This window comes from Symphalangus syndactylus, chromosome 9, assembly GCF_028878055.3.
Source record: "Symphalangus syndactylus isolate Jambi chromosome 9, NHGRI_mSymSyn1-v2.1_pri, whole genome shotgun sequence".
Taxonomy (NCBI): Eukaryota; Metazoa; Chordata; class Mammalia; order Primates; family Hylobatidae; genus Symphalangus; species Symphalangus syndactylus.
In genome coordinates, this window is record NC_072431.2 from 90,109,385 (window position 1) to 90,131,180 (window position 21,796).

The following is a 21,796-nucleotide window of genomic DNA, read 5'->3' on the forward strand; positions in this document are numbered from 1 at the left end:
TGGTTTGCTGAAATTATTAAATCTATGGGCATTTAACTTTTACCAAATTTGGTATATATACAATTGTTATTTCTTCAAATATTTTTTCAGCATGTACACTTTCTCCCCTCATTCTGGGACTACAATGACATAAATATTGGACTTTTTGTTATTGTTGAACAGGTTCCTGAGGATCTGTTATTTCTTGTTTTGAGTAGGAAGAAGCTATCTTTTGTTCTCTCTATTGTTCAGATTGAATAATTTCTATTGATCTATCTTTAAGTTCCTTATCATCTTCATTGCACTATTGAGGTCAACCAGTGAGGTGTAATTTTTTTCTTGGTTATTATACTTTTAAGTTTTTAATTTTCCCTTTGGTTCTTCTTCATATCTTGTATTTCTTTGCTGAATATTTCTATATCCCATTTATTTAAACAGTGTTTGTGATGCTTTTTAGAGCGTTGTTATAATAGCTACGTAAACATCTTTGTAAGTTAATTCCAACATCTGCGTCTTCTTTGCATTGGCATTGATGGCCTTTTCTCACACAAGTTCTGGTTCTTCATATGCTGAGTAATAACGGATTGTATCCTGGACATTTTGAACATTATATTATGAGCCACTGGGTCTTGTTTAAATTCTAAGGAGAATTTTTACTCTTGCTGATTTAGCAGACAATTGACCTGGTTACATCCAGGCTGCCATTTCTAACCCACCTGCTGTGTGCTTTGATTCTCATGTTAAGTTTTCAAAGCCTTTGCAGTGTTATTTTAATCTCACTAGTAAGTGCCAAACCTAATGGTCATATGACAACCTGGGCAGTTGTCTATTCAGTTCCTATCATCTTTGGTATGCTGATTAGGATCAAATTAGTGCACATGCAAGTAAGGGGTGATCCCAAGAGTTCATAAACAACATCAAGGATTGCTTTGTCAAGATCTTCTCTCTGCAATCTCTCTAGCGTTTTCCAGTTGCCTGGGGCTCCTACTTTAGTTATCCCACTCCCCAGCATGGTTCCAGGGCAGAGGCCATGCAATGGGAGGATAGAGGGGAAAAAAGCAACAGGGACTCACTCCTTTCTTTGGGATCACAGCTCAGCAATGAAGAAAGTTCTTCTTTCTCAGAGTTGGCTCCTGCTCATCTGCTGTTTACAATACAGGATTACTTGGGGTCTGGGGCATAAGAAAATGGAAAGGAGGGGAAAACAAACTATTTCCACATTCTCTCTGACATTACAGCTCACTTTTTCATGTTCTTTGCACCAGGAATAAAGAGCATTTCCTGGACATCTGCTGTATTGCCTGGTGCTCACTTCCAGGTTTCAGGTTCAACTATACCCAAGTGAAGGAATAACTGGAGGGAAAAGCTGGTTAAGTTGACTGCCAGTTAGAGGTACTTCAAATTCGGGTGTTCTCCCCTAAATCTCTTACTATTTACTTTTCAAAGTCTTTTAATACATGCTTCATGGATTCATGCAATCTGTCCAGGTATGATCACCGTGCTCAGGGTAAGTGGGAAAAGTGTATTTACTCTCTCCTCCTCAGAACCAGAATCTTCACATCTAATTTTCATAGATGTCATTTATTAAGTGCATATGAGCAAGGCCTATTCTAAGTGCTTCACTTCTCTAACACTTTCCAAACCCCTAAGTTGTATGTAAGTATAATTACGTATTATAATCTTCATTTTATACATAGGAAAACAGATGCTTAGTAAAGATTAAGGACCTTGACAGAGTTCACCTACCTACTAACAAGACTTACAGTAGGTCTTAAACATTATACCTTGGATATATTATATTTTGGAACAGGCGGCCTAAAAACCTGCTCCAAAATCACCTACAGTCCTTCTTAAAACTGAAGTTTCCTCTACCTCACCCCAGACATACTAAAGTAAAATCTTTGGGAATGGAGCTAAAGGACATTCCTATGCACACTACATTGAGAACCAATGTATAGTCTCTCCAATAAAAGAAGCCTTCAATCTACATTACTTTCAAAAGGATGTCAATATTCAATATTTCATATAGGAATACCCCATCAGGGGTGGCATCCATCAGCTTAAAAAAGCTTACATATGCTCACTTTCATACTCTGCTGTATCATGGTAAGGAACATTAAGTAGGACTTATTATGAACAAGGTTCACTTTATACACAAGATTTTCTGGAACCTCAGACTTGAACCCAATATTCTTGCTCCCACTCCAACTCCTTACAATGAAAGCTCACTAATACAGCTCCTCCCCAAGAATTATCAATCAACCACTATATCAATTCTATTTTGGAAAGAGACCAGGCATAAGTCAATTCCATTCGTTTGTCACAGACAATGCTGCCACATTTCTCCCCAGGAACTAAAGCTGTCCCATCTTCCCTGATGGAGTGTACTTGACAAAAGAACAGTTTTGAGGGGCTCACTGTGAAGAACGGGGAACCCCATCTTCTATAAGCCCAGTTTGAATAACAAGGCTCTCAGTAATAAATAAATATGAGTAAAAAAAATGGTTAGAAGAAATCCACACACTACACATAACTAGGAAGGGAAGAAAACCTTGCATCAGAGTGGAGGAACAGATGATTTTTCTTAGGTAAGAAGGTGTTTAGGACAAGTTTACATGTGAGGGCGTAATTACAAAGATTTGAAAAAGTCAATCAGATTGCAACATTCACGCAGTATGCCTAGCTAATAATGTAAATAACTCAAGAATCCTGTACACATAAATCTTCTGAGAATCTCAAAGAGTTTTATGGACATTGGATTAATGGCTCATAACAGGGATTATCATTTCTAACTCTCATATGGGAAAATCAAGGTCAAGGGTGCCATTCCTAAGGCCCTCTGACAGTCTCCTTTATAAGCAATGTGTTATAACACACCATAACAATAAGTCATATTTCAGTATTAAAACTTCTGGCAAATATTCTGCTTTGAAATAAGAACCTTTGTTGAAAACTGTTCTTATGGATATTTATGAGGAAGTTCAAAAGTGTTAACTTGATCAGCAGTAATGAATCAAAAATACAAAGAATTCAGTACAGTTATTTTCAAACCTAAAGAGTATGTCAAGCAGTAATTTTCACTGCCAGGTCCTCCCACCCCCAACCCCACTACTTTCTGGAGAAAGAAAACTCCAAAACATATGGCCCAGGAAGAAAATCTGTACTCGTTTATAGCAATGAACTGGCTTATACATCTCTGCAGTTAGAGTACGCAAATGACTTCACAGGCAACAGCTTCCGTATGTTTCATATTTTTAACATTGACCGTTCATAATAAAGATTCTTTGATCCCAGATCAAATGTTTGAATCGATTTTCCCTACACTTACTCAGAGTCACCATTTAAAAGGCTCCCCTCTTCCCACCTCAGATGTTTCAGCCCTTCCTGCAATCAGAACTATCTCCATTTGTTACCTTCTCCATGGTCCTCCCCATCCCTTTGCTGTGGTTTTTAGCTCTGCTCCCTAACTTCTCATACAAAAGACGCACAGTAATAAATAATTTTTGTACATAATAAGTTAACTACAGTAAATGAGATTCAGGATTTCATAGGCATCTCTTTTTTTTTTGAGACAGTCTCCCTCTGTCGCCCAGGCTTGAGTGCAGCGGCGCGATCTCGGCTCACCGCAACCTCCGCCTCCCAGGTTCAAGCAATTCTCTTGCCTCAGCTGAGTAGCTGGGACTACAGGCGCACAGCCGCCACACCTGGCTAATTGTATTTTAGTAGAGACAGGGTTTCATCATGTTGCTCAGGCTGGTCGAGAACTCCTGAGCTCAGGCAATCTGCCCACCTCGGCCTCTCAAGTGCTGGGATTGCAGGCGTGAGCCACCGTGCCAGGCCCTCATAGTCATCTTTAATAACACTGAAAGCTCATGGTAAAATTTAGTATAAAAACTGATTGTCTCTCAAAAAAAAGAAAAAAATCCTTAACAGATAAGGTCTTTGGATATATTTAAGAAAAATAAAAATAAAAATGAGATTCTATTCCTTGGATTAAAACTACAAAAAATGAACAGATACCTAAGTTCTAAAATTAAAACAAAACACCAAAGTCTTGATAATTAAACATCAAGTAAAGAAAAAAAAAAGTCTAGTAGGCCGGGTGCAGTGGTTCAACGCCTGTAATCCTAGAACTTTGGGAGGCTGAGGTGGGCAGATTACTTGAGGTCAGGAGTTCAAGACCAGCCTGGCCAGCAGAGTGAAACCTCATCTCTACTAAAAATACAAAAATAGTCAGGCATGGCGGCATGCACCTGTAATCCCAGCTCCTCTGGAGGCTGAGGCAGGAGAATCGCTCGAAGCAAGAAGGCGGAGGTTGCAGTGATTCGAGATCGCGAGGTCTAGTAAATGCTACAAGTTTAGAATATCCCTAAGAACAAATTACTATTTTAAATGATTCCATGGTCTTTATTTTAAGGCCTTGTTGAGAAGGAACAATTTTAATATAATCTTAATTCCTAAAACCTTGAAACATAAATTCTTCAGAAAGGTACTCATTAAATAAAGGTTAAGTTGAAAAAAAGTTTTAAAATTTCCAGTACTAAATAAAATAAATATGGGAGTAGCTTAACTATACATGGTTCCAATTAACCTGATATAGTAAAAGATAAGGAGGGAGAGAACGAAAGGAAGAAAGGAAGGGAGGAAGGGAAGGAGGGAGGGGAAAAAAAGAAAAAAATACCAGTGTTAAAGGTCCCTTTAAAAATGATTCCCCCATTTTGTTTGGACTGGTAGGCAGGTCAAGTTTTAGGACAATTTAAGCTACTACAATTCTTCATTTTAAAATACAGCCAAATACCACAAAAAACATAGAATGCTAATTTGGACTCTGCCTTATCCTTTATAAGCATGAATATCCTATACTTTTAGGTGCTAACACAGGGGGCCTAAGTTGGTTATGACCTGGGCAAAACTGAACTTGCCCTGGCTTTGTACAAGATCATCGACCAATCCCAATAATTATAGATTACCTTGCACACAGTGGCAAACTGCTGGTTATTTCCTGCTCCAACTACGATACAGCCATCCTTGGTTTTAAAAGCCTAAAAGAAATAAATACAGAGGTAAATATTATTTATATGTTGACAAGACCACAAAAGTTTAATTTCTAAAATATCTATATAGAAAGCTTGTTCTAAAGCAATGTTATTAATTCAATATCCATTAATTTGTATCTTTTTCATATATATATACATATATAGTATATCTTCCACAAAAGATATATACATATACACACTAGCTAAATGTCAAACATTCAATAGCCACATGTGGCTAGTGGCTATTGCATTAGCCAGCACAGACAGAATATTTACATCATCACAGAATAGATCTCTCTCTCTCTCTCTCTCTCTCTCTCTATATATATATATATATACACACACAGACACACATATATGTATATGTATGTATGTATATGTATGTATATATATGAGTGTGTGTGTGTGTATATATGTATGTATGTATGTATGTATGTATGTATGTATGTATGTATTTGGTGACAGGGTCTGGCTCTGTCACCCAGGCTCCCAGGATGGAGTGCAATGACATGATCTCAGCTTACTGCTCCACCTCCCAGGTTTAAGCAATCCTCCTGCCTCAGCCTCCTGCGTATCTGGGACTACAGATGCGTGGCACCATGCCCAGCTAATTTTGTACTTTTTGTAGACATGGGGTCTCGCTATATTGCCCAGGCTGGTCTTAAACTCCTGGGCTCAAGATCCGCCCACCTCAGCCTCCCAAAGTACTGGGATTACAGGCATGAGCCACCATGCCTGGCCCTTTTTCTTTTATATTTGGATAGTTGGTTTCATTTAGATGGTTCTAAGCACTTCCTAGCTTTTCCACTGTTACAACATTTGTCAAAAAAATTTAAAAAAAGTGATTCAAAAAAATAAAATCCATTATAATGTACAAGATAAAATACTCTATTCATTATGGTTTGGAACAATTAAGAATTTTTTGTTTTATTTTCATTTTTTCCCTGTAGGGCAAAGAGCATTATAAGGCAAAAAGCATTATGTTTCTACAAAGTGTAAGAAGCATAGATGGAAAGAAGGGAGAAGCAAAGGAAGGAGAAGAAAGGAAAGAAGGAAGGAAGGAAGGAAGGAAGGAAGGAAGGAAGGAAGGAAGGAAGGCAGGCAGGCAGGCAGGCAGGCAGGGAGGGAGGGAGGGAGGGTGGAAAGTGGGAGAGGGAAGGAAAGTGACCTTGTGACCTCATGGAGCTACACTGCTTCTTTCAAGAACTCAAATTTAATCTTTTGGGCACTGTTTAATTTTAGTAGCAAAAATGGACACATCAGTATCTCTCTGGACCTTTATGTACCTAAAAATGTCTGTCCTTTTTTGATGACAGGTTCCTGTGGACAGCGACAGACACTCTAACCACCCACAGTCCTAGCCCATTGGAGAATATTTTAGCACTTCCTTCTCCACATATGATCACAATGAAATTGGAGGAACCAAATTTTACCCTCAGAAGGCCTCATTCCTACTTCCCCAAAGTAAATTAGCTATTTGAATTTTCATCCTTTCTACGTAAAAACTGCACTGTATCTCTACCTTTTTCTTCACTTCCTCCTCCATTTGAGAAAAACGACTGTTTTCCTTGACTGGACTTACTCCTGGGCTGATGACCTCCACCTGCATCTTCCAGAACTTGCTTAATCATCTGTAATTTCTTCATTTCCACTGAATCCTTCTCTTCTGCCTATATATAGGCTCAGTTCTCCATAAAAATACCATTAACAACAACTGAAGAGAATTTTGATCAATCCCAACACCGCTTTCAAGCTATCTTGAATGTTCCTTTGTTCCCTTCTTTTATAATGACATAAGAGCGCCACCTGCCCTCACTTCCTCACCAAGACCACATTCTAGTGACCTCTGTCATCGGGATGCTTACTATCACACTGAACTATACTTTTTGAACCCTCTGTATTATTTGGTACTGTTAACCATTCCCTCCTTCATGAACCTCTCTTATCTTCAGGCTGTGTCCAAGTTCATCTCCTAGCTCTCTGTTTTGCACATATCCTTTCTGCAGGATTTTCTTCTCTTGAGCCTTCAGCATTCCTTAAGCATCTGTCTTTGGTCTTTCACTTCACCTGCGTCTTACAATAGCCACTAGCCACATGTGATCATTAAATTTAAATAAACTGAAATTAAATTCGCCAGTCACTAAAGGCCAAATATTGTGATTCTATTTACATATTTAGACAAACAGGCAAATCCATCAAGACAGAAAAAAACACTAGTGGCTGCATAAAGCAGTGGAAGCTAGGGGAAGATGGGGAGTGATTGTCAATGAATACTGGGCTTCTTGTCAGGGTAATGAAAATGTTCCAAAATTGACTGATGGTTGCACAACTCTGAATACATTAAAAATCACTGAATTGTGCACTGTAAATGGGCAAATTATATGGTACGTGAATTACATTCCAATAAACCTGTTATTAACAATTAACAATTCAGATCCACAGTCACACTAGCTAAATGTCAAGCATTCAATAGCCACATGTGGCTAGTGGCTACTGTATTAGCCAGCACAGACACAGAGTACTTCCATCATCACATAAAGTTCTTTTATACAGTGCTGGTAGAGTGGAACTGGGAGATTGTATTGGTCATGTCTTAATTTCAGTCTTCATCGTCCTAACATGATATCTGAAGAATGTTAGGCAATTAATAAATAGTTGGTAAATGCTAATGAATCAACCAAATGATTGCTTACAGATAGCACAATGGTAGCTAAAATAGATCTCAAGAAATACGTTATAAAAAGTTTTATTCTGTTTACATTGTTGCTTGATTTGGTAAGGAATGCTATTAAGGAGATATCACATAAACTCTTTCAAACATTCTCCCTTGTCCATGAGGGCAAAATAAAGTTAGTGTCATAGACAATGCATTAGTGTTTCTCAAACTACAGAAAGAAAATCTGCAACAAAGCTGCGGGTGAGGTACAAAGGATTTTGAGCTGAAGTATTGCAAGGAACCATTGACAACTGTGAAGCTACACAGGTTGTTTTCTTGCTTTTTTGTGGAGAAGGGTGAGATGGGGATGAATAAGTAAATGTGAAGTAACAATCCCTGTTGGAACGTATAATGTGAAGAAAGGCTTGCTAAATTTCGGATCAGTGACATGTCCAATAAGTTTATAATTTCTGGGGTGTTCATTTCCTTTTAATGAGTAAAGAAATGCGTATTTTTCCCTGCAGCCTCCAACACAAATTTAAATATATCTTTTATCAATATAAAAGTTTAAAATTTTTAAGAAGATTCTAGATAGCTGAACATGCAGAGGTTCCTAAAGGATGGCATGCTCCGGGAGGGAATGGAAGCTCCATACCCCTCCCTATACCTTACACTACACATCTCTTCATCTCTAACCTTGTTAATATCCTGTATAATAAACCAGCAAACATAATAATTTTAAGCAAAGGTAACTAGTCAATGATCATTGAAAAGTGAAGAAGTCATGGCAACTGAGCCTCACAATATAATCAGCCTAAAGATTATCAAATAGATTTTATAAAGATTCAGGTAATATTAGGAGTTCTTTTTACTAATTATTTGTTCCCTGTTACTGCTACAGTATTTATTTAATAAACATTTTAACTAAGAACTTTAAAAAATAATATGCTATTGAGGATTTTTGCATCAATGTTCATCAGGGATATTGGTCTAAAATTCTCTTTTTTTGTTGTATCTCTGCCAGGCTTTGGTATCAGGATGATGCTGGCCTCATAAAATGAGTTAGGGAGGATTCCCTCTTTTTCAATTGATTGGAATAGTTTCAGAAGGAATGGTACCAGCTCCTCTTTGTACCTCTGGTAGAATTCAGCTGTGAATCCTTCTGATCCTGGACTTTTTTGGTTGGTAGGCTATTATTAATTATTGCCTCAATTTTAGAGTCTGTTATTGGTCTATTCAGGGATTCAACTTTTTCCTGGTTTAGTCATGGGAGGGTGTAAGTGTCCAGGAATTTATCCATTTCTACTAGATTTTCTAGTTTATTTGCATACAGGTGTTTATAGTATTCTCTGATGGTAGTTTGTATTCCTGTGGGATCGGTGGTGATATTCCCTTTATCATTTTTTATTGTGTCTATTTGATTCTTCTCTCATTTCTTCTTTATTAGTCTTGCTAGCAGTCTGTCAATTTTGTTGATCTTTTCAAAAAACCAGCTCCTGGATTCATTGATTTTTTGAAGGGTTTTTTTTGTGTCTCTATCTCCTTCAGTTCTGCTCTGATCTTAGTTATTTCTTGCCTTCTGAACCGAATCCAGCAGCACATCAAAAAGCTTATCCACCATGATCAAGTCGGCTTCATCCCTGGGATGCAAGGCTGGTTCAACATATGCAAATCAATAAGCATAATCCATCACATAAACAGAACCAAAGACAAAAACTACATGATTATCTCAATAGATGCAGAAAAGGCCTTCGACAAAATTCAACAGCACTTCATGCTAAAAACTCTTAATAAACTAGGTATTGATGGGATGTACCTCAAAATAATAAGAGCTATTTATGACAAACCCACAGCCAACGTCATACTGAATAGGTAAAAACTGGAAGCATTCCTTTTGAAAACTGGCACAAGACAGGGATGCTCTCTCTCACCACTCCTATTCAACATAGTGCTGGAAGTTTTGGCCAGGGCAATCAGGCAGGAGAAACAAATAAAGGGTATTCAATTAGGAAAAGAGGAAGTCAAATTGTCCCTGTTTGCAGATGACATGACTGTATATTTAGAAAACTCCATCGTCTCAGCACAAAAAACGTCTCAGCTTATCATCCTTAAGCTGATAAGCAACTTCAGTAAAGTCTCAGGATACAAAATCAATGTGCAAAAATCACAAGCATTTTTATATACCAATAACAGACAGACAGCCAAATCATGAGTGAACTCCCATTCACAACTGCTTCAAAGAGAATAAAATACCTAAGAATCCAACTTACAAAGGATGTGAAGGACCTCTTCAAGGAGAACTACAAACCACTGCTCAACGAAATAAAAGAGGACACAAACAAATGGAAGAACATTCCATGCTCATGGATAGGAAGAATCAATATCGTGAAAATGGCCATACTGCCCAAGGTAATTTATAGATTCAATGCCATCCCCATCAAGCTACCAGTGACTTTCTTCACAGAACTGGAAAAAACTACTTTAAAGTTCATATGGAACCAAGAAACAGCCCGCATTGCCAAGATAATCCCAAGCCAAAAGAACAAAGCTGGAGGCATCACGCTACCTGACTTCAAACTATACTACAAGGCTACAGTAACCAAAACAGCATGGTACTGGTACCAAAACAGAGACATAGATCAATGGAACAGAACAGAGTCCTCAGAAATGATGCCACATATCTACAACTATCTGATCTTTGACAAACCTGACAAAAACAAGAAATCGGGAAAGGATTCCCTATTTAATAAATGGTGCTGGGAAAACTGGCTACCCATACATAGAAAGCTGAAACTGGATCCCTTCCTTACACCTTATACAAAAATTAATTCAAGATGGATTAAAGACTTAAATGTTAGACCTAAAACCATAAAAACCTTAGAAGAAAACCTAGGTAATATCATTCAGGACAAAGGCATGGGCAAGGACTTCATGTCTAAAACACCAAAAGCAATGACAACAAAAGCCAAAATTGACAAATGGGATATAATTAAACTAAAGAGCTTCTGCACAGCAAAAGAAACTACCATCAGAGTGAACAGGCAACCTACAGAATGGGAGAAAATTTTTGCAACCTACCCATCTGACAAAGGGCTAATATCCAGAATCTACACAGAACTTAAACAAATTTACAAGAAAAAATCAAACAACCCCATCAAAAAGTGGGCAAAGGCTATGAACAGACACTTCTCAAAAGAAGACATTGATGCAGCCAACAGACACATGAAAAAATGCTCATCATCACTGGCCATCAGAGAAATGCAAATCAAAACCACAATGAGATACCATCTCACACCAGTTAGAATGGCCATCATTAAAAAGTCAGGAAACAACAGGTGCTGGAGAGGATGTGGAGAAATAGGAACACTTTTACACTGTTGGTGGGACTGTAAACTAGTTCAACCATTGTGGAAGACAGTTGGCAATTCGTCAAGGATCTAGAACTAGAAATACCATTTGACCCAGCCATCCCATTACTGGGTATATACCCCAAGGATTATAAATCATGCTGCTATAAAGACACATGCACACGTATGTTTACTGTGGCACTATTCACAATAGCAAAGACTTGGAACCAACCCAAATGTCCATCAATGATAGACTGGATTAAGAAAATGTGGCACATACACACCACGGAATACTATGCAGCCATAAAAAAGGATGAGTTCATATCCTTTGTAGGGACATGGATGAAGCTGGAAACCATAATTCTGAGCAAACTACCACAAGGACAGACAACCAAACACCGCATGTTCTCACTCATAGGTGGGAACTGAACAATGAGAACACTTGGACACAGGATGGGGAACATCACACATCAGGGCCGGTCGTGGGGTGGGGGAAAGGGGGAGGGATAGCATTAGGAGTTATACCTAATGTAAATGACGAGTTAATGGGTGCAGCACACCAACATGGCACATGTATACATATGTAACAAACCTGCACGTTGTAAACATGTACCCTAGAACTTAAAGTACAATTTTAAAAAATTAGCTTCTTATAAGAATTTGAGACTTTTTAAGCTTTTTAACAAGGTTTGGAAACTACCAAATTAAGCCATTTTGCAAGTCCCAACTCCCAGGTAAAGTCTATGAGCTAGATTACCATCAACAACTTTTCTAGTAAAGAAGGCATTAAATGATCCTATATAAAGATAAAAATAAATAAATAAAACATAATATGTTATCACTATAGAAAATTGGGGAAGTACAGAGGAATATAAGATGGAAAAAAACTGCATGATATCATCACCCAGAAGAAGCAACTATTAAGTAGCATTCTTCTTTGTGGTTTCTTTGTATGTGCTTTTACATTATTAAGGAAACTGCCTTTGAGAGAAATATGACAGAAAAATTATCAGTGAGTGTAATCTAACCTAACTGACTCCATCTTGTTTCTAATTTCACAAGCTAACTGATTTCTTTAACTTTACAGTCCCTTCCAGAAGCCCTCCTTGCTCAGGGATCAAAACTGCCTTTTAAGACTAATGAAAGGATATAAAATTAGCATTATAGGAGGGACTTGAATTCTGCTAAGATACGGCTTAGTTAAATGATCACCAGCATTGTTCCCTTGCTTACCTTTCTATAAGGATTTACTATTTCAGAAGTCAAAAGATGTGTGACTTCCTAATTGCTCCTATAGATAACATCACTATCGTCAAAACCTCCTAAGATTGGTCTTTGAGATATTTTTCAGACTTTGGCATACTGACGAACAACTTAACTCTACCCAGACCCATCAGTCATAGGAAGGAACTAATAGAACCAGTCCTGAGACCCCCATCCAGAAACTCACTCAGAGTACTAAGACAATTTGGACACTGCTAAGATTTCATCCCCAACCAATCAGCAGCACCCAATCCCTCTCCCTCAGCCTGCCAAATTACTCTTTGAATCACTAAACTCCAAGCTGTTTGGGAAGCTGACTTGAGAAATGTCTCCCATACTTCCAAACTCCCATACTCCCATACTTCCCATACATTGCTGGCCCTGTGATTATTAAACTCTTTCCCTACTGTAACACTGCTGTTTCAGCAAATTGGCTCCATCTCTGCAACAGGCAAGAAGAAGTGGTCAGGCAATTATATGAATATCTTAATATACATTAATTTCTAGACTACTTTTTTTTCATTTAACACCCTATCACAAGCATTTTTAAATAGCATTGCTTTTAATGACACAAAATATCTTTTTCAAAATTTGCTTCAACATTCTAAGTTCATTTAAACTGGAGGGGTTTTTTTTGTTTTGTATTCAAATCAAGCCCTATTTCATATGTTAATATCACAAATAAAAAATTATTAAATTTCATACTGAAACTCTGAAGAAAATGTCTGGTCCAACTAAGATCCTTAAAAAGCCAACCTTACCCCAGTAAGGCCTGAAGGATAAAATAGTAAAATGAATCCCACCCAAGACATTTATTAAGAATCAACCTGTGTGATATTAGACAATTTACATAATTTAAGAGCCTCAGTTTTGACATCTCTAAAATACGAATGATCAGTACTTACCTTTAAAATTATTTTGACTAAGTTCATAAAGTACATTGATTCATGTACTTGGCAAATATTTATTGATATACTATGTGCTAGGCTCTGGGTACAATGGGTAGAAAATGACAAGACAAACGAGACACACATTCTAATAAAGTAGCAGACACTAATCAAACATTCACATAAGTAATTACAAACAGTGACAGGCACTGGAAAAGAAAAGTACAAAACCCAATGAGATCTTTTTTTTTTTAAAGACAGCATCTCTCTCTGTCACCCAGGCTGGAGTAAACTGGCATAATCCTAGCTCACTCCAGTCTCAAACTGCTGGGCTTAAGAGATTCTCCTCACATAGCCTCTTGAGTAGCTAGGACTACTCAGATGGAGTCTCATTGTGTTGCACAGGCTGGTCTCAAAATCCTGGCTTCAAGCAATCCTCCAACCTCAGCCCCCCAAACAATGAGATCTTAGGATAGGTGGACCTAATGTTGTCTTGGTTGGGAGCTCTGAAGCCAGGAAAGAGTCCCTAGAAAAGTGATCCTAGAAAAGTCTCTAGAAATAGATTGAGATGGTAAAATTTACTGACTTGGTAATGGTTTGAATATCATGGTTGAGAGTTGAAATCTAAGGGAGAAAAAGGTGTCATGATGATGCTTAAGTTTCTAAGGAGCTTTTGAGATAGTCCAGTGACAAGTTCACATGAGTAAGACTTGGGTACCAGGTGAAAGTCTGAACTGTGGATAAAAACTTGGCTGGGTGCAATGGCTCATTCCTGTAATCCTGGCACTTTGGGAGGCCAAGGCAGGTGGATCACTTAAGTCCAGGAGTTTGAGACCAGACTGGCCAACATTAGCGAAACCCCGTCTCTACTAAAAATACAAAAATTAGCCGGGCGTAGTGGTACATGCCTGTAGTCCCAGCTACTCGGGAGGCTGAGGCAGAAGAATCGCTTCAACCCAAGAGGCAGAGGTTGCAGTGAACTGAGATCAGGCCACTGCACTCCAGCCTGGGCAACAGAGCAAGAATCTGTCTTAAAAAAAAAACATACAAAAAACTTGACTCATTTGCTTATTATCTATAATCGAAGTCATCACATGGACCAAATCATTTAGGAAGAAAGTTCACACTGCAGAGTAGGAAAAAAAGGGAGTTAAGTGAGGAGTCTGAAGGCCTCTCCCATTTGAAATCCAGGCAGAAGAGAAGTACTCAGAGCGTAAGATGAGGACTGAAGAATGCCTACAAAGTAGACTTCCATTACATCAGCAAGAGGTGTCCAGTGTCATCATGAGAACAGAATGCAGTTTGTAGTGAATCACGGACTCCATAACTGTTAAGGAAAGGGAGCGAGCACACGCAGACATCTGTCTGAGCAGTCTGGCTGTGAAGCGCAGGGATGAGCATGGACTGAAAGCACAGCGTGAGCATGGCTGCAGACGGAGTTCCCATGTGGAGGAGGACCCAGGAAGTTCCCACTGGATGCTTCTACCTTCTTATTAACTGAGAGAAGATTGGGGAGATATGAGAATGAAAGACTAAAAAAGAGTAGAGAAGTTCTGACATATCACTGAAGACAGTGGAGTAGCACCGGGACCAGTTAACACAACTGGGATTCTGACATGTTGAGAGCCCAACTGAGTGACTTTCTCTATCATCTCTCAGCTATCCAGACGTAGACTAAAGTATATTTACATTCACTAGCTTTAGGGTGTTGCCAGATGGATATGACAAAAAGATATATGTATAGGAAAATTAGCCAGAATGTTACTGAGCAATGAGCCACGGACTAGCTGTATAAGGAAGAAAGTGGTAAAGATAGGAGGAGATTATGGCTAGGCATGGGGAGGTGTGTCAGTGGGTCAGAAGTCCTGATGAGGTCTAGGAGTAGTCATGACAGGAGTAGTTGAATAAGTAAGGTGAAAGAACGAGAGACGATGGATGGTTAGAATGCTTCAATCAGTGATTAAAGAAGTGAGGCAGGTTCAGGTTATTACTAGAGATCCACAGTGTGAAGTACATAAAATAGTTGCTGCTATGAGACAGCAGCAACTCTCTCTCTCTCTCTCTCTCTCTCTATATATATATATATATATATATATATACACACACACACTATATATACTTTCTATATATATATAGTAGTATACTATAGTATATTATAATTATTATATAATTACTATTGTACTTGGTCCCACAAGAAAGGAACTCCTCAGTGAATTCTAAGCCTCTAGGTCTTGACTCCCAGGCCCTCAATGACCCTGCAAATCACTCCTCCTTCTCTTCTCCTCATTCTGTTGGTTGCCTCACTCTAAAAGAAAGCAAACCAAGTGATAACATGCCGTGCACACACACCACTAGCAGATTCTTTAGGGAGAGCTCAAACCATAAGCAGCAAATCGGGCTGTAAACAGTCAGGATTGGAGTGTGTCTCCTGTAAGAAACTCAAGCCTCAGGAGGAAAGAAACAATTGCTTCTGAATGAAATGATGTGGGGAGACAGCAGCAAGGGCAAGGGTCTAGAATTTTTAAAGGACAAGGCCAAAACCAAGCATTGCCTCACAGGAGACCAGATTGTATTACTCCTGAAGAAAGACATCTTTCTCACTAGGAGCTGTGCACATTCTGGCACAACAAAATTCACTGATAGGGAAACCAAACACAAACGCACATTTTCATCATATGCTCATCGTGATAAACCTCCTCTCCTGGAGAGGGAGATCTTTTTCAAAACTGAGAAAATAATGATGGGTCAAGGAATTTGATGACACAACAAAACTAAAGAACTTCATGATCAAACTAGGAGACACAAAAGGAGAAGGGAATGGAGGTTCAGTGTTTAGTTTCTCTATTTAGAGCAGCTCCACACAGAAGATGCAACCACCCCTGAGATATAAGATACAGAAGTGCAAAGAGTGGAGCAGATGTGAAGGCAGGGAATTGAGGTCAATTGAGAATTTCTGCTGCTCCTGGAAGTTTCTACTCCTTCCCAGCGACTTTGCTTTCTGGGCTTCCAGGCATGTTAGCCTCATTTGATGACATCCTAATTATAAAGCTGACTAAAGATGAAAACATAGGGGTTTCAGAAGTCCATGTCAACACAATATATCATATAATCAAGTGGGAAAAGAAAAAATGTACAACTGGAAGTTCCTATGTTATCTTCTTAAGTTACTTTATCAGTGCATCTAGTATTTTCCCTGGCCTAAATAAAATACAAAAAATTTGTAGTATGTCTACTTCAAAACAAGAGCATAAACTTCAAGCCTTCCCGAGGCTACTTACTTTTTAACAAGATTTTCTTCCACAAAAGGTAACCATTGCTAAATGACTTCATCACCCACTGGAAAAAGACATTCCATGAAGTTTAACTCACTGCCATGAGAATGTTTTCTGGAATGCCAAGCAGTTATTGACTTCTGGGTCTGTGCTAGTACATCATGACAAACATAGAGCGCTATTTCCTACCACTGACAGTTCAGTTCACCTTATGGCACTGGAACTGGGCTGAGCCAGATGGCAACGAGGCACAGACTGCTTACAAATCGAGAACAGTGTCATCTATGGATGGAACAATGCCACAAATGGTAGATGAGCCCTGGAGTCTCCAACTTCACCTACTACCAATTTGGCATTGGCAGGACATTTTTTACATGGAACAAACCATGTTGAGAGCTCATTGCTAAATATAAGCCCTTGCTTTGAATTAGGTAATTCTAGAGTAGCCTTGAAAGCAACATTATATACTGATTTCCTGCCCCAGATCCAGGCTAGGTTTTGCTAATTCCATAATAGGAAATTGGAATGCTCACATATATCCTTGAGGTTCCTCAAATAAATTAAATTTTACTTCCAATCCAACATATCTAGGATTTTCAATCACTCCATTTCTGATACTGGGTGTCGAGGTAATGACAAGGAGGGAAATGGGCAACTGCCTCATATATTTTCTATTCTTTACATGTTGTCAATGGATATTATATTTCTTATAAAGAAAACTTTTTGTGAAGAAAGCCTGCTGTTATTCAAGAAAGCAGTTATCATGTATCTTGGGCACAAGGTAAAATGACACATAGAGTTTTTCTTCCTGAGGAATATAGGCCAAAGACTGGTTTTAAGAAACCTGAACTAACTGTATTATAAAGAATGCTAAGCCAGATTATTTTGAATAGCCTACCAAAAGCAGCTACTGCTAAACAGAAACTATGCAAAAAAATGCTAGACAAGAGACCATATTGATTTTTCAGGAACACCCCAAGGTAAAAATTCCAAAAGAATGCTAAGCCAGATTATTTTGAATAGCCTACCAAAAGCAGCTACTGCTTTATAGAAACTACACAAAAAATGCTAGACAAGGGACCATATTGATTTTTCAGGAACAACCCAAGGTAAAAATTCCTTGAGTGTATGAAATATTTTTAAGTACTCTTTGTTGTATCTCAAACATGTTACAACAATCACAGTTCTGTACCATCTATGTACCATATATGAAAATATCATTTCTGACAAAGCCTACATTTACCTCAGACTAAAGGCATTTATAGAACAGAGCTTTAGTCAAGCTGTCACCACATTTCACTACCTACAAGCAAAGAATCAAGCTAGAAAAAAATAGTAACTATAGTTACAATAAAAATATTCTAAATTGGCTTATATAGTGTATTGCCAATAATGTTTCCCAAGCATATCTGTTCACCATATCTCTGGATTTATAAATGGCAAAACACAGGGCATACATAGTGAAACAGAGACTGGGGGAGGCCCTGAAATTAGGCTGCCCACTAGACCTAAAGTGGCATTAGAGTACAGGCCCAGGTGACAGCAGAGTTTCATCCCAGAGTATGGAAAATTTGAGCAAGTGCGGTACTAGGAAGCAGTCATGGCCAGGTATGGTGGCTCAAGCCTGTAATCCCAGCACTTTGGGAGACAGAGGTGGGAGGATCACCTGAGGTCAGGAATTTGAGACAAGCCTGGCCAACATAACGCAACCCTGTCTCTACTAAAAATACAAAAATTATCTGGGTGTGGTGGCGTGCACCTGTAGTCCAGCTACTCGGGAGGCTGAGGCAGGAGAATTGCTTGAACCCAGGAGGCAGAGGTTCCAGTGAGCTGAGATTGCGCCACTGCACTCCAGCCTGGGTAACAGAGCAAGACTACATCTCAAAAAAAAAAAAAAAAGAAAAGAAAAGAAATGAAAGCAGTCAGCAAGATAAAGTATGGCATATGGGAGATGAAAAATTTTGATAGCAAAAGTCTTGAAACTCACAGTAGTTAAATGGCCCAAGAGATTAATATAGAGAGTCACAGGCTGCAGGATCCCAGCTATGAGGATGAGGCTCAGAAACTCAGCACCAAATTCTCATATAAGGAATTGTGATAGCAAGGCAAAGGGTGGAGGGACAGGAACCAGACAGTTAACTCAATGAGAAACTCAGAGAATATAGGCAAAAACAGAAGCCCACGCCATTGAACAAAGGTAGAGCAAGCATGGAGAGTGATCTCTGGGGAGGGTAGGTGGCTGAGTAGCAGATAAGAGCAACTTAAATGCTAGTTCAAGATGCTAGTTAGTTAAGCATCTAAGACAGTATCTGGGATATTAGAACCCAATAAACTCTTTAAATCAATGTCAATGTGTCACAGCAACCTAGGCAATTCAGGAAATATGAGACATTATAAGGCTTGGTGGCAAAACTGTAAGCATAAAATAGAGGAGAGTTTCACGGAATCAAAGGACCAACTGAAAAAGGAGAGCATGCTAAGAATAGATTCCCCAAACTTCCTTCTTCATAGATGATCACCCAAGTTTAAGGGTGAATATTAGTTAAAGTGACACGCTGAATATACTTCTATCAGGATTTATAGGTATGTCCTATGGTTGGAACAATGAGGACCTCAGTCCCTCTTATTAGGTACTTCTCATTCTTCTTACCATGGCCAAAAGTTGGCCTTGAAGCATATAGGGTCAGCCTTTGTACCCTTTCCACATAGCTACTACCAAGTAATGGGATATACAATGGTAATAAAATATATTTGCCATCCAAATTTGGGTTCCTGTACAGAGGGTTGGAATCTAAAGTATACAGACTCTCAAAACATCTTTCGGCTTGGCAAACTATGGGAAGTGTGAATGGCTACTCGGCTCATTCAGTGGAAAATGAGTCCTTATGGGAGGGTCCTGCTGACCCACAGCAGCAGGTGAAATTCTCACGGACTAACCAAGTATTAAAACAAGTCAACTCCAGGGTCAGAAAAAGCATAGGGGAAGGCTCTATCTGATATATGTATAGACATTTATAACTGAAAAAAGTGATGGAAAAGGTAGCAGGCAACAAGCACCTGGCAGGACCTTGATGAGACTGCCATATTCCAGGGTCTGGACTTGTTCTTTATAGGACTCACTTCTTGTACTGGATGATCAGATCCGGAAGCCTAACTCAAGGCATCTAAAACGCATGTGAGATTAAGATAGATACCAGAAGGATAAATTACTACTATATGATTAGAAAGAACTATATTATAAGCCACAATGCTTAAAGACTATATGACTAATTCTTTTCTTAGGAAACTAATAATTAGAAGGTAAAACATCACAGACATGAGCATGGTTTAAGTTCTTCTTTCTCAAGTCCCCATGAATCTGGATATGAAGTTCAACCTGAATCTGCCAATGAAAAAATCATTACACCATTCTGTGTGCGACTGTAAGAAGAGAGAAAAAAAAATAGGACCAGGCTTATTCAACAGAAGGAACCATGATAAATTACTAGAAGATTAAGGTCTCCAAATGTACCTCAACTATTGAACTCTATGAAATACAAGAAAAAACAAGGTACAATCTGAATAGTATTCTGTACATACCTCTCAATCATTAGTTACTCAAAAGAATTGGACTCACATGGGCACATCTACCATGATTAAGGTCATGAGGGTTATGTAAGGTTTGCAACAAAATTTAGACCAATCAGGAAGTTATCCCTTCCAAAGTAAGTTAACAGCAGAACAAATGGGAACATTCCTCCAAAACAACACAAAAAAAATTTAGTAAGTCATCCTAGTAGGTCACAAGGTGAAGAAAGCAATAATTATTTCCAGATCTCTAAAACCACTTATAATAACATATGTGATATGTATATGCCCACCCCAAAGTTATTGTAACAGGTTATATTAGTTAAAAGATCAAGGGTAGCCAAGAAATTCTGTTTTATTTTAGAGTTCATTTATCTGTGTGAGTAATTATTATATTACAGTTTCTCTGGGATTCCTGTTCTATAAATAAAGGTGGAAAATATGTAAATATTTTTATGCACAATAACAGAATGTGCTGAAAATAATTTATCTTTGCATGCCTCCCTAAATACTATAATTCTTCATCCCAATTACATTAGATATGTTTAATTCCTATTCCACCCCAAACACCTTAAAGAAGCGGCTCTATACATGATGCAACTGAGCATTCCTCTTCCCTGGTTGAAGAGAATAGTATGAGCACCATTCCCATGCCAGCCAGTAGGTTTACTTGGCACAAATCAACTGCATCAGCTTGAAGATTCAAAAGGAAACAGGAAGGTGGAGATGAGATGGCCACATTCGGCTTAACTAAGTAAGGCCAAAAGACTAATAAAGACTAAAACTGAGACCAGACTACAAAATAGAAATAGAGATATGGACTAAGTAACTGCCTCACTCCTAATGGCATCTTACATCTTGTGAATCTCAATTATATGTCACATACTTTTTGAAACATGTGGATATCAACAAGAAGTTATAAGACAAAAAAAAAGAAAAAAAGAAAGCATGACCCAATCAAAGGACCAGAATAAATAACAAACCAACCTAAAGAAGCAGAGGCATATCAATTACCTGACAAATAATTCAAAATAATCATCACAAGGATGTTCAATGGCCTCAGGAAAATGATACATAAACAAAATGAGAAGCTACACAAGGAGACAGAACACATAATGAAGAACCAGACATTTTGGACCTGAAGAAAACAATCCCTGAATTGGAAAATTGACTACAGAGATTCAATAGCAGACTTGATCAAGCATAAGAAATATTCAGCAAACTCAAAGATGGGTCATTGTAAATTATCTCATCAAGGGAGCAAAAAGAAAAAAGAATGAAAAAAGAGAATAAAGCCTAGGGACTTACAGAATACCATCAAGCGGATCCATATGCACATTAAATAAGTTCACAAAGAAGAAGGAGAGAGAGAGAGAGAAAGGATAAAGTACTTATTTGAAGAAATAATGGCTAAAAACTTCCCAAAATCAGGGAAGGAAATAGACATCCAGATTCAAGAAGCCCAAAACTCATGAACTAAAATAAACACAAAGAAATCTACACTGCAATACAATGAAATTAAATTGTCCAAAGTCCAAGACAAAAGGGGAATTTTGATTTTTTTTTTTGAGAGGGAGTCTCACTCTGTTGCCCAGGCTGGAGTACAGTGGCACAATCTTGGTTCTCTGCAACAACCACCTCCCGGGTTGAAGCAATTCTCCTGCCTCAGCCTCCCCAGTAGCTGGGATTACAGGTGCCCGCCACCATACTCAGCTAATTTTTGTATTTTTAGTGGAGATGGAGTTTCACCATGTTGGTCATCCTGGTCTCGAACTCCTGACCTCGTGAT

The 21,796-nt window shown here is 38.4% G+C and overlaps 1 protein-coding gene across 4 annotated transcripts in view; it reads right to left on the bottom strand.

Annotated features, from left to right (window-relative positions):
* SUGCT (succinyl-CoA:glutarate-CoA transferase) overlaps positions 1–21,796 on the bottom strand; it is a 769,733-nt gene that overhangs the window by 437,917 nt on the left and 310,020 nt on the right. For all 4 annotated transcript variants that reach the window (XM_055293359.2, XM_055293357.2, XM_055293358.2 and 1 more), the window contains one exon: positions 4,950–5,021. In XM_055293359.2, coding sequence (XP_055149334.1) covers positions 4,950–5,021 — 72 coding nt within the window. The remainder of the gene's footprint in view (positions 1–4,949; positions 5,022–21,796) is intronic.